The 13,503-nt window shown below is 45.5% G+C and overlaps 2 protein-coding genes across 3 annotated transcripts; both read right to left on the reverse strand.

Moving 5' to 3' along the window:
- Window positions 1–3,057: 3,057 nt before the first annotated feature.
- LOC138624446 (rap1 GTPase-GDP dissociation stimulator 1-A) lies at window positions 3,058–7,518 on the reverse strand. 2 transcript variants are annotated; one of them, XM_069704674.1, is made up of 6 exons: window positions 7,068–7,518; window positions 6,063–6,158; window positions 5,251–5,358; window positions 4,471–4,593; window positions 4,165–4,290; window positions 3,058–3,925 (listed from the first exon to the last, which is right to left on the reverse strand). In XM_069704674.1, the coding sequence occupies exons 1-6, from the start codon at window positions 7,159–7,161 to the stop codon at window positions 3,453–3,455; spliced, it is 1,020 nt and encodes a 339-aa protein (XP_069560775.1). In that variant the 5' UTR covers window positions 7,162–7,518; the 3' UTR covers window positions 3,058–3,452. The 2 variants fall into 2 exon arrangements, with proteins under 2 accessions (XP_069560775.1, XP_069560774.1); XM_069704673.1 differs by lacking the exon at window positions 7,068–7,518 and having other exon boundaries at window positions 4,165–4,593; window positions 6,063–6,393.
- Window positions 7,519–7,750: 232 nt separating this feature from the next.
- On the reverse strand, window positions 7,751–12,280 carry LOC138624445 (uncharacterized). Its single transcript, XM_069704672.1, has 5 exons — window positions 12,172–12,280; window positions 10,443–11,115; window positions 10,081–10,281; window positions 9,824–9,953; window positions 7,751–9,687 (listed from the first exon to the last, which is right to left on the reverse strand). Exons 2-5 carry the CDS (start codon window positions 10,837–10,839, stop codon window positions 9,216–9,218), a joined length of 1,200 nt encoding a protein of 399 aa, XP_069560773.1. The 5' UTR covers window positions 10,840–11,115; window positions 12,172–12,280; the 3' UTR covers window positions 7,751–9,215.
- Window positions 12,281–13,503: the final 1,223 nt, after the last annotated feature.

Below are 13,503 nucleotides of genomic sequence, written 5' to 3' on the forward strand. Positions count from 1 at the left end.
CTTCCGTGTGTGAAATTACGGCATTACAGCATTCTCCTCTGTACTCGGCCAATTCCATTTTGTAGTTTGCGCGTCCATTTCAAAACGGGAAAGCGCACGTGTTGTGCGTCAACGAGGTGGGTTGTCTTTCGCCAAAGGATACTCCAGCCTGAGAACAACTGCGGCGACAATAGAGAGACGACAAAAGCAGTAATTGGAAGCACGATGAAATCCTAACGCAATTACATGGGAGTGCTTTCTGCAGAAAACAGGAGGATTAAAGTTTAAATGACTCATTTGCAAAGACGAGCAATAAAACAGTCTTCAGCCATGTTATCAGGGTTTGAGGGCATAAATGCAAAATCCATCATGCATTATTAATACGTTTTATATTAAAAGTAATATATGCACGCTTCCTGCGTCGCCTATTATGGAGTGGAAGTGGAGCTGTTGATTAAACGCTTCATGCGTCTGACGCGTCACGTGTTTGTGCGAAGACTAAAGGCAACGACCAGGAAAAAAATAAATAAAAAGCATATCTCGATAGCAGCGTAGCAACAAGTCGGCTTGTACGGATTTTATTCTGGGCCGTAAGGAACCCCAGAGTGTTCGATACAAAACAAGTAGGAGAATTGTATTTATTTATTTATTTTTTTTATCTCATTGCATCTTTTTATTTAATAATAAATAAATAAAAATAGGCTCCCACCGTGTCATTCTTGAGCTGGCTCAATAGCTGCAACCAAATTTAGCCAGTTAGCTTTTGCTACCTGGAGCAACAAGGCGTGTTGTGTGCGACCCGCTCGGAGAGTCAGTCAGGCTGAAGCGACCCCGGAGTCGCGCCGTGTTCTCCGAGGACATTTTTTTATGCTGAGTTAACCATCTGACGTCGCCGGCTGCCGGTTAACGCTCGGTATTCACTTTGATGCCGCGTGCTAATTAACCCCCGAGTTTTTGCCTCTCGTCCAACCCCCCCCCCCCCAAAAAAAAATACATACGCTCAGCGATCTTTGAAAAAGCCCCCAAAAAAGGTTGTTTACGCCACTTTCCACACTTCCAAAGTTATTACAAGAATCCTCGAGCGGTCGGGATGAAAAAAGCAGTCCTATTGTTTTCCGTATTTTTTTAAATCCATTTAACAAGTTGCGCGGTGTTGCGGGTTGCTGAAGGGCCACAACCTTTAAAACACCTCGCTGACAGAATCCGCCGCCCCGGTAATGAAGCCACTCTGCTGCCAGCCAATGAGATCCTCTGACCCGACCTTTTAGCGCCGTTTTAAGAAAGTTCAAGCTTCACACCGCTGAGCTCTTAATTGATCAAACATCGCCCGAGCGAGTGTCTTTTCCACCCGAGGAGTTTATCACGTCGCAAAGTGTTTGCCCGAAACACTTTTGGCCCGAAACACTTTCGGCCCGATTTCGACAGGCATTAACGAGCTAATTATTCCATCCAATGAGGATATCAATGGCTGGCGAGTCTGCCTGTAATGCTGATTCCTAATGTAAATATGTTTTTGGTTTTTTTTCAGTTTAACAAATTCACAGTGAACCAGTTTCTTACTTTGGAGGACAATCGAGAAAACTCGGTGTGCAGCTCTTGTCCACCTGTAAATAATTCCAAAGCCTCATCTCATCTCGCATCAAATATTGAAGTGGTTCCCAGAGTAATAAAGTTAGGACTGATTAGAGGACGTGCCCCTTGCGTTTGGACGCCTGAGGCGGGATGGAACCAATAGGAGAGGTAATTAGTTGAAGAGAAATGGGAGAAAGATCGAGGGGGGGGGGGGGGGGAGAATACACTCGTGTCCATCTTTTTTTGTGTTGCCATTTGTATTTAACAGATTTACAGTCAAAGGGCAAGTGCTCAATTTAACTTAGGACGCCAGCACAAACTGCTTTCATACCAGCGAGGCAAAGTAGACCAATTACATCTGTGTAAATTGCATATGTGGAGCATATCCACCGCAAAGTACAGTCAGGCAGCTCGTTGTTATTAGATTCAGTCCGTGTGTGTGTGTGTGTGTGCAAAAATCACAAACCGGCTCTCACTTTATTTCATATTTACACTGCACAAAGACTACAAAGGCTCCTCCAAAGCACACGTATGCCATCTAGCGGTAACCTCCGGTAATGTAAGCTGGTTCCGAGAGGCTGCACATGGCTGCTCCAGACCACTTCAAAGTCTGAAACCGTGCGTGAGGGAGGAAAAGAGAGACAGCTGGAGCAATGTCGCGCAAGTCAAACAGGATCAAATACGGCTGTAAACTTTCGCTGTCAGGTGAGATGTACGGTGGTTGTGTGTGTGTGTGTGTGTGTGTGTGTGTGTGTGTGTGTGTGTGTGTGTGTTTTCTGACATACATGATTACGGCCCTAAAAACACTGTTTGCATTCTTTGATGAACAGGAATAATAATCATGTAAAAAAAATAATTAAATAAAACACCCTAACCCAGTTCCAACTTTATCATCAACTACATGATGCAAAGTGTCTCACACACACACGCGCGCACACACGCGCGCTGCACAAACCAGCGCGTGTATTTGTCTCTATCTCTCGAGACAGACCAACAAAATAAAATGACGTCACATTTTTGTGCAATAATCCCGAAAGCCAAGGCTGGCGTCAGACAGTAAATTAAACGTATATTTTACCTTTAGAAGAGTTGAGAATGTTTTTTGGGTTGGTTTTTTTTTTTTTAGGTTTCAGTCCCTCTCAGACGCTGGCCGAACCCACCACCGGGCCTTTCCGTGTCCGAGGTGTGGTGTCTCCGCACCGCGGGCCTTTACAGGAGCTTCTGGACGCCGCCACGTGCTTTCCCAGCCACGTCGAACAGCTCGCGACCCTTTTACCGTGACCCGGTCCAACTTTCACTCAGCTGTCACAGCACGCCGGTTGATGTCCGCGCGTCACCGACGCGCCGTCACCTCGTCGCGTGCGCAAATCATCGACCAACGTACCCCCTTTTAACAACAATCACCTCGTGAGACTGCAGTAAAAACACATGCAGGCCTTAAAAGTAAAGCTTTTTTATTTTTTTTATTATTTAAAGTAAAGATGTCAAAATAATTACACGCATAGCTTAAAATGAAACGGGCCGCAGCAAAATATGAAACAGGTGTACTGCAGACAAGAACATTCTCTATAATACAGCTTATTCACTATTACTTCAAGCACTTGTGAACAAATTACAGCGAGGGCATCGTCACCAGTAGTGGTATCTTCTTTATCCTGGATTCAGTTGTCACTCAAAAACAAAACAGTCACGTGTGCTCGGTGTCTCGAACTTACAAACTGGACGAATGAATGTAAAAAAAAAAATAGATATATATAATATGAAGAGGGAGGGTCGGCAGGAAGAGTCCTCGGGTGAACGCGCGCGTCCACGGTGACGTGGAAACACGCCCCTCGTGTTTTGGCGCGTGCCGACGATACGGTGGGTCGTGAGGTCGTCTCCCGCGGTTAGTTCAGGTCCCGTCAGAGGAAAGTCTGGAACACGCGACTCTTCAGGCTCGTCCTCCGCGGGACGCTCCTCTTGGAGAACTTGATCACCTTGTACAAGTTTGAGCAGGTTCCCAAGGTGGAGAAGGGGAACCAGCGGGCGGCCCGTTTGTTCCCGTGAAGGTTCCAGAAGGAGCAGGAGCAGCGCTGGAACACCTCCACGTTGACGGCGTACTGACCCGGCCCCCACTGAGACACGCGGACCAGAGTCACGGAGGAGGCGAAGCCGCAGGTGCGAGGAGAAACGCCGTGGAACACCGACTCCCCCGGCCTCACCGACGCTCCCTTCTCCCACACCATCCCGGCCTCCTCGGCCACCTCCATGCCGCTGAGGTTGCAGAGGGCCTGGAGGCACACCTCCTCCAGGGGCACCTTATCGGGGAACCGGTGCAGGACGGCGACGAGGCGAGCCACCGCACCTCGCCGCAGGAGCAGCTCCTGCTGCTTAGCTGAAGGGGAGACAGAGTGTATCGCATGTAAAAAAAAATATATAGATATATATATATATATATATATTATATTGATAAAGAGAAAACAATAAGACCGAAGCCAAAATGACTAGTTGGCTCCTTTCTCAAAAAAATTTTTTTTTTTCCATTTAATATAACATTTTACATGAAGCTTTGTTGGCTGTTTAAAGAGTTGAACTTGTTTTCTCTACTAAAAGGCATCACGTCAGGTGACTTACAGCTCTCGTAAGACATGCGCGAGATGGCCCTCGACGCGTGGAGGAGCAGCTCCTGGTCTTTGCTGGTCAGAACCGACAGCAGAGCCGTAACCAAGCCGGCGTCGCCGAAACCTCTACGGACCACAGCTGACAGGGAAGGAACACCCTCAATGAGCAAACGTGGGGCTGTTCTGGCGAAGAGCACGCAGCAAAGAACGAGGACGCGTCCGAGATTTAAAGGCTTCCGGCTGCGCGACGGACGACCGATCTTGTACGCCGGTGAAAATGCGCAAGAGTTACCGTTGCGGAAGTCAAAAATACACTTACATTCTTTGGCGAGTTCAGCCACCAGTTTCGCGGTCAGCAGGCTGAGAGGCCCTCGGCTCCTCAGAGACAGAGACAGGATGGGCAGGATCCCGCTGATCACAACCTGCTCGGGGGCGCCCTTCTCTGGACGCAAATGGAACCGCGTTAACGCGTTCACGTTCACGTTCGGGACAAATTATTGAACAAAAACTAAACAAAACAAAAACCTGTCAGGATATATTTTGAAGTCGTTAAAGTGGGCCTTTACAGCATCGAGCCGGAGCGGCTGCGTGTCTTTTGATGTTTGAGCAGGAATCGGACCGAGTTAAATGTCGTAGTCCGGCCCGGCTTGACTTTTTAACGGGAACTCCCCGACCCGCCGCTTCTTTATCCTCCCGTTGTTGTTCTCGTGCCGGGAGACGCAAAAAAACAGCTTAAGACCTGCTGAGGACTTACAACCGTCACGCACCCCCCTCCCCCCGTCCTCTCCACCCTCCCACCCCCCCTCCTCCCTTTTTTGTTTGTTTGTTTGTAAGGCACTCACTCCCTCATGGACGTGGTTCTGCTACAGGTTGGATCGTTTCCAGAGGAGGGTATGGTCGGTGTGATACGGCTGCCACTTGCCGTCTTCAGGCAATATGTTGAATAAATCAAATAAAAGACGGAAAAGAACCTGAACCACAAAATCTACGACAACCCATGGTATTTTTTTTTTTTTTTTTTTTTTTGTCTCCTGGTACAGCCGAAGCTCGAGGACCTGAAATAAACTCGGCGTTAAAGAGTGCAGCTGAATGAACTCACTCTTCTCCTTGATGTCGGTCAGCACTGTATTCAGGTGGGGTTTAAGCTCATCTTCAATCATCTCCAAACCGAGGACTCTGATAGAACCTAATGCATTGTTCAAGTTATCTGTGGGGACAAAATGGAGACATTAAGAGTCATGAAATGGGTGATAAATAAATAAATAAATAAATAAATAAATAAATAAATAAATAAAAGGCCAGCCAGGATGCATGCTGGATGGGAGCACAGGGAAAATTACAGTCATTACAGCTGGGTCTATTCATAAAACAAGGCAGTACACACACACACACACACACACACACACACACACACACACACACACACACACACACACACGCACACACACACGGCAAAACGTCGGGACCAAATAATCTGATAAATACACAAAGGTCCATTTTATTTATCCACACGCCGCTTCAACATGATCCAGATGTCAGCCTGGTTTAGATCCAAATGACCACTAATTTTCCTCGACGTAGTATGTTAGTTTTTGTGTGATTATGAGAAGACTAAATCATTTTTTTTTTTTTTACAATCGTTCTAGCAGCTCTGTGATGCTGAATTGAGACACAGCGGTACTTTGAGCGAAAGAGGGACGATGTTAGCAGGTATAAACATTTACATTTGTGACCTTGTTTTGTGCCAAGCTTCAGGGCAATCCAGTCAATAGTAAAAATAGAAAAATACAAATGTTGACCTCATAGTGACGGGTGAAGCCAGTGGCCCAGCAATTTTTTATTTATTTTTTATTTTATTCTCTTGGAGCCCCGACTGTCTGTATAAAACCTTCGCCCGAGGGAATTACCCACAGTTCATAGCCAAATTGGCGACGTATTCGATGTGGTCTTCTTCTCTCCAATAAGGTCTGGACACAGCTGGACGCCTCTCGTTGTCCATCCTGAAGTCTGCCGCCCACAAAATGGAAACAAACAAAGCACGGAGGGTGTTAGAAGTGACATCACATGGCTGCTCGCTGCTGTGGTTATTTATTGCACGTTTGTAAAGTTGTCATTTTTTTTTTTAAGTTGGATGTCTGCATTTAATTAACAAACATTAATGCCTTTTCTGGTAATTAGCTAAAACGAATAAACATCATGCTTATATCTGTCTATCTATCTATCTATCTATCTATCTATCTATCTATCTATCTATCTATCTATCATTTTCCATTATTCATTTAATCATTCATTTTTTTGTGTGGAGGTGTGCCGTTTTTGCCGATGCAAGCGAGGCGTGATGTCACGATGGAGTGTCCCATTTTGCTTTTTATACCATTTCAGCCCTCAAACAGCACAACTGTGACGCCAGCTAAGTCAGTGAGGGTTTATGGTTAATGGTCTAGGGTGGACATTTGGGATTGGGCCCTCGAGTTTGGAATTTGGCCGGCGCCGCCTTGCTTGCGGAAGTTACCATACATGTGACCCCCCCCCCAAAAAAAACAACAAAACAAAAAAACACAGCTTATTTTCAGATGGATGGCCAGAAAACTAATATGAAGGAGCCACTTTAGCTGGTAAAACCAAGTTAACTCGTGGAGTTAATTATGAATTTGATGAGATTAGTCGAATGGGAGACTTTTTTTTTTTTTTTTTTTAAAGAGTCGACCTCTAGCGGCGCTCAGCGGTATCGCAGCTTAAGGCACTTTTGACCATCGTCCCAGAAATGAACAGGAAAATAGGAGGTCTGGTCGCACCAACAGACGCGTGAACGTCAAACTAACGCGTACAGTTTCTACGACCGAATGCAGGCAAGTAGAAACGCAACGCCGTCAAAGCGTCCACACTTTAAACCCGTCGTCTCTGGTCTGCACTCACCGTTCGGACTGTAGAGCAGCATCCTGCTGGATCTGCGTCTCTCCTGACGGGAACATGGGCAGTCGCAGGTGAGTGGCCCGCTGGGGTACCACATGGTGCTCCTCCGCCCTGTCGGCTCCGCCACGGCTACGAGTGAAGCTTCCTCAGGTTGATATCTTGGAAAATAATTTCTTTCTTTTTTTTTTTTTCCCCCCGTTTAACGCTTTTCTTTGGAGTCATGAGCCGTTGCTTTTCAGGACGTCCACACTAACCTGCACCTCCTTTTAATGGCACTGCTGCGCTCTACACCTCCCGTGTACTCCGTGTACTGTTGCTTTGTGTAAAATAAAATTGTCTAGATTTTTGTTTTTAAGTTTTTTTTTGTGCGGCTGTCTACCTTCTACTCCAGCTGGTTGCCTGTTCAGTCACCGGGTTAATACGGAGCAAATCCTCACTAAAGCTCTTCTCCCTTCCACTCATCCTTGTGTGTGTGTGTGTGTGTGTGTGTGTGTGTGTGTGTGTGTGTGTGTGTGTGTGTGTGTGTGTGTGTGTGTGTGTGTGTGTGTGTGTGTGTGTGTGTGTGTGTGTGCGTGCGTGCTGTTTAGGTATTAGCAAGTGGTTGACTGCTGAGTGTATTCCAACTGCCCTAAAAATCTCCCATAATGCCTTTCAGCTTCTAGAAAAACCTCAGCCAAAACAACAACAACATAAACAGGTGGGCATTTATTTTTGTACAAGGACATATTGTTAAATAGCAATTTTTTTTTTTTCTTAAGTTGCATTAGAACTTTGGTCGGTCTGTCTACCTGATGAATGGACATTTTAATCCAATCCTGAGGTCATTTTAAAATTAGATTATTAAAATCCTATTTTAGGAGCTCTGTAATTAAACAGATGCCCCAAGGTTAGTTACTCAAGATCACAAATAAAATACACGAACCAACCGCGGGAGCTTACGACACCTGCAACGAGAGAAATAGATGGAAAGTGGTTATGAAAGTCCTCACGAAATGAAAACTAAATCTTTATATTTGACTTAACTTTTGAGGTTCCAGTAAAAACATTATTCTCATTACTGGAGTACAGAACTGGAAATCTAAGCAATAAACACAACAGAAAAAAAAACAAAAAACAGGAGCCTTTGTACCACCATCAAAACAATGTAGAAAACCAGACTTTTGCTGTAATCTGTTTTACTTTGTGGGACATACCTGTTTGACGTTTACACCTGTTTGTTTACTAAAAACACTGCATGATAGTTGGGTAGCACGTAGCCGGTAAGCTTAGCTTAGCAGACTTTAAAACAGGGAACCCGTTCCCTGTTCAGGTAACCAAATCCGACGACTACAGCCTCTGGCAAGGAAAACAGCCCTTTCCCCACGTTCAACGTTCACAGCTAAAGTACTCTCGAGGGAGTCAGCCAGCCCCCCCCAAATGTTCACTGAGCAGCGCAGCGGCTCGGGGTGCGTCGGAGGTGGACGTAGTCTCCGAGTCTGAAAAAGTGAAGCCGATGTGGAAGTGCCTTGAAGTACAAAGTCAATAAAAATCTTTACGGTGTCGTTAACTAAATTCTCTTCTTCTGACCAGTGGTCCTTCTGAAAATAACTCGACGATTATTACGGCTGCGAGAGCCAATTCAAATAATCTAAACAAGAAAGTGTTCGGCTACAAAGATGTAAACAGAAGAAGAAGAGTTTGGAGAGGTGCGTTTGGGGCGAGCGTGCCTGGTTTGATTGATATGCCTGGAGCGCAGTCAAGACTTTCAACATAGGTGGGCGGGGCATAGTGTCTCCAGGTTCTCAGTCACGTCCTCGCTGGTCCAAATATGGTCATTCCTGGCTCCAAAAAAAAAAAAAGAAAAGAGATTGCCAGACTGAGGTCTTGAAAACGTCAGTCCCACGGTGGGTTGTCACCGGGTGTGCACTCACTGCTCCTCGTGTGCACGTTCACTATTTGGTGGACAGGTGTGGCCAATAAAAAAAAAAAAAAAAGGAAAAAAAAAAATTGTCCAACTACTCCTTTAAGCTTTAAGACTCCATGATATGAAATAGTGTGATGATCCTGATCTTCTTCACTGGACCTCAAACCAGCTGAACTCGTGCAGAGCCTTGTTTCCGATCGCCGAGCATCTCTGAGGGAAAAACAAAGGGGCTGCAGATCAACTGTCAGTCAAACCGTACCGGTCGCATTGAGACCGCTGGAAACGGTCTCGTAACCCACGGAGACCAGAGTGAGGACATTACTCTCCGCATCGTCGGCCTTGCACTGCTCCGCCTGGGTCTCCGGCAGACCGGAGTCTCCGGTTTCCTGTCTGATCTTCTTCCTGGCTCTGGCTCTGCCTTTGCCCTTGGAAATGACCTTGCCTTGCTCTTTCACCCCTCCGGACACGTTGCGAGGCTTCTCGTTGTCGACGGAGCGGGTTTTGCGGTGGCGCCTGCGGACGCGGCGCATCGGCGGACCCGAGTCGGCCGGGTCGGTCGCCGCCGCGCCGGACAGGATGCGGATCTGCTGCTCGAGGACCATGACGATCATGTCCAGCGCGACGTCCAACATCCCGAGGCCGAGGCCGTGAGTGACGTTGTCGAACGCGCCGCTGTTCACCGGGTCCTTGAAACACTTCCTCATGTCCTCGAGGTGGTTCCTGAGAGGGGAAAATACGGACAGGTCAGCCGAGTCAGTTCCTTCTGTTCTTATATTTCGGCGAACCGTTTTTCAAAACTTTTTCTTCGGCGTGAAGCAACCGCGTTACAGAGAACAAGACGGGAGGACGTGCATACTTAGTTTCAATAATTTTGGACCAGTGTTGGACTGTATTCGTCTCGGGGATGAGCTGTTTCGCCATGTTGTTGTAGTCGATGTAATCGTGGGAAAAATCCTTCATGTCGTCACACAGAGCCGTGGTGTCGCCTAAAACATATATATATAAATTTTTTAAAAAAAACAATAATATAAAGCCAAATTAAAACACAGTTCAGTCTTTTCCACTCTTCTTCATAGTCTCACGTTTACATGTCGCTCCACAAACATCAGTCACCTTCAGTGAGTTTGGAGAAGGAGGAGGACACGGAGGTAGTTGTGCTTGGCGTGAGGCCGAGTACATTCAGCGACTCCAGAAGCGTTTTCTTGCTGGCTGGACCTCTGCTGACCCGAGTGTACGCTGCCAGGGACCGCAGGGACATCTTCTCAGGGGGCTGTAGGCGCCTCTTGATTTCGTCGTACGAGATAAGATATTTCCCTGAAATCAGAGCGGGACGGGAGCGGATAAACAGCATTCGATCAACTTCAAGAAATGTACCGTTTAAGGGTTGAAAATAGTGAAATTCAAGGAGTCCGATTCCCCATTTAGGAGCTAAGATGACCACGTGAATGTTTAGGTCGTCGCTCAGCGCCACTTACGAGCCTTAGAGCCTTTCATGTTGGGATCCAGGAGCGACGACACCTCTGCAAACGGCATCTGGCTTGTGGACTCCGAGTTTGCGCTTTGCGGGTTTGGTTGCAGCTCCTGATCCTGGGACGCGTCCTCGGTCGGGACCGGGGCGGACACCTGCATCTGAGGCTGAACGTGAGGCTGTATGGTGTGCATTTCCATGTGGTTGTGGTCCAGCGGAGCCTGACCCTGCACCTGGGGGAGGACTAGTGTGTTCTCGGAGAAACCCTGCAGGCCCATGCCGCCCTGCGCTACACCGCTGGCTTGCTCCGAGGACACCTGAAAAATGCCCATTACTGGCTTTACTACCGTGAACACCATGTTGCCCTGGGCGTCCAGACCCACCATCCTAGTAGACGCGTCCATATCGTTGCTGAAATTTTTAACGTTCTAGCCGCGGGAGGAGGAGAGACTATAATTATCCGATCGGGTTACCTCAGAGGCCCATCTGGCGTTACAGTATACCCCTCTGTTCTCCGAACGGTTGTGGTTAAAGCCGACTTGACAAAAGGAGAACCCTGACTCCCTCTATGGTCTCGGTAAAAACCTCCCGCATCGAAACCGTGAGGACGTTTCGCTTCCTCTGTCCAGTTTCATGTCGCTTGTAATCACTCGTGGCAGCAGCACGGCAGAGGTTTCATTCTGGAAAAAAAAAGACAAAAAGAAAAGACAATCGTGGTTAATACTAGAAAAGGGGCCCGGCCTGTGTGTTGTGTGTTTGATTGGTCCAAGTGAAAAGCATAATTTCTGGGCTCCTCATCCTCAACAGTGAGTGCGGTCATTGAACAAACACACTGGTTCTCCCCTGCCTGCCTTCCCCCTTTGTGGCTTTTAAAAATTTAAGAAACCAAATTAAATAGGTGATGGGTGGGAATAATATTTATTTTTAAGAAAACATGCAGTTTTGGAACATTTCAATAAAGATTAAAAAAAAAAAAAAAGTCATAGCCTACATGAAATGGGCTAATGGGTGAAATGTATTATAATGGATGGGCTCCACCATGCAAAACCATAACTATACTTAAGTCACAATATCATCGTGATTGTGCTGAATGTAACAATAACATAAACTGTGACATATTGTTATGTATTCAACTGTAAATTATTTAAAAAAAAAATTGTCTGTTTATCTCATCGCAATCATTTGTATTGAAGGAAACTGGGATTGTACCGAAAATATGAAATTTGTTTTAAAAAAACAAACCTCAACAGCTTTAACATACAAGATCAAATCCAGTGTTTTGGTGTCAATAGTTGGTGCCTCTGGGTGTCCGTCAAAGTGACATTTAAAAAAAAAATCATCTTGCGTGGCGATTACACGCTTCGAGTCTCGCGCCCCACCGAGCGTGCTCAGAAGCAGGGTTTTCATGAATAAACTCATAATTTACATTTATATAATTTATCTTTTCTACTCGCAATTTTATTTTTTTTTTTTAAATCAACGAGTTCCTACTGCGGTCCATTCCGACTCGGTGTTAAACCCCGCTTTGCCTTTTAAGTTAGGCTACCGACTCGAAACGCAAACCGTATCAACGCGTCTCCATTTAACGTCACGAACGTTCAATCATGGCTGCCGGGACCATTTTTTTTTTTTTTCGTGCCACGACAAGGGCCTGAAACGTGCCATCCTGGACGGGACACGACAATTTCCACAAGCGCTTAACCTCGGATGCAACTGGTGACGGCTGCCCCACTCACCGAAATGCCGTGTGGTGTTTCCTAACAGGACACTGATCCTAGAACGGTCCGCGTCGACGCCAGCGACATTTTTCCTTCTTCTCTGCTGTTGCTTCGGCGGGTTGCAAATCAGCTGTACGTGCACTACCGCTCGAGAGCCGTAATCCCTCCTCTCATTGGTCGAATGACGCGTCAATCGCGTCGGGAGTGCGTTGTCATTGGACGAGATTGAAGTCAGTAAGACCAGAGGAGGCGGTATTTCCGACTCGACCATATCCAAATACTCTGGCAAAAAAAAAAAAAAAAAAAAAAAAATTTGCATTTATTTGTCTGCTAGTCTTTTTGATTTTTAAAAATCTCGTTTTAGAAGTGTCGTCGACATTAAACCTGCTCAGTAATTTTTAAATATATAATTACAAGAAACTGAGGGATGAGAGGATTTTAATCTGGTTTATCTGGATGACAGCAGATTCATTTCAAAACTGAAACTAAATATACTTGTTGATTTTACTCCTCAAACGTATAATTGCCTCTGTATTTATTATTTTGGGGGGCAGCAACCAGGATGGATGCCCTCAACTCAAGGACACATAATTTTTTTTTTAATCAAAATGTTGTAATGCTTTGAGCATAAAATAACTAAACAATAATTAACATAGCGTCTAATTATTTCTGCAAATTTGACTAAGTTTCGATGACACATGAGAAATGGAGCTATCGGTGTGTGTTACGCAAATTATTTATAGTCACGGAATAATTTTTAATTGTCAGAAGAAATGCATCCAAATATATTCTGCACGGTGAAGACTCACTGTTTGGGTGATTGTTTAAAGACAATTGGGCCCAAATCAAGAGATTAAATCATAAATGATCCACCATATTCATCCTGAGCTGTGTTTTCTGAGTAGTGCCTACGTAGAGCTCCTTTTAAGTATAGCCAAATTGTAAGTAATAAAACAGCACTGAAAAAAATACTTTTAAAAACGAAATATGTAAAATAATGAATGCAGATTATGTCTTCACAAAATGATTAAGATCCTACGATTAAATTATGAATACTAATGTTAACTGCTCAGGTTTTTCTTGGAGGATAAACTTCTGTGTTGTCGTTAGATGGCGTGCTGTACTGCAGCCTGGATAGTTCAATCATTTTCTGCTTGTGGCCACTGTGCGCCATCCAGTGGACATTCTTGAATATTACACATCAGATCAGTAGAAACTCTCGCACCCCATTTTCATTCTCATTATAGGATTTTTTTTTTTTTTTTTTTGACACAAACTTTTTTTGTATAATTTCTGCAGACAAACAACACCAGGCAGCTGACAGTAGACTGGAAAATAAACGACATCTCA

The sequence above is a fragment of the Brachyistius frenatus genome, unplaced genomic scaffold, assembly GCF_029030835.1.
Source record: "Brachyistius frenatus isolate BFR_SWC_R1_liver_20210118 unplaced genomic scaffold, ASM2903083v1 Contig_51, whole genome shotgun sequence".
Classification (NCBI taxonomy): Eukaryota; Metazoa; Chordata; class Actinopteri; family Embiotocidae; genus Brachyistius; species Brachyistius frenatus.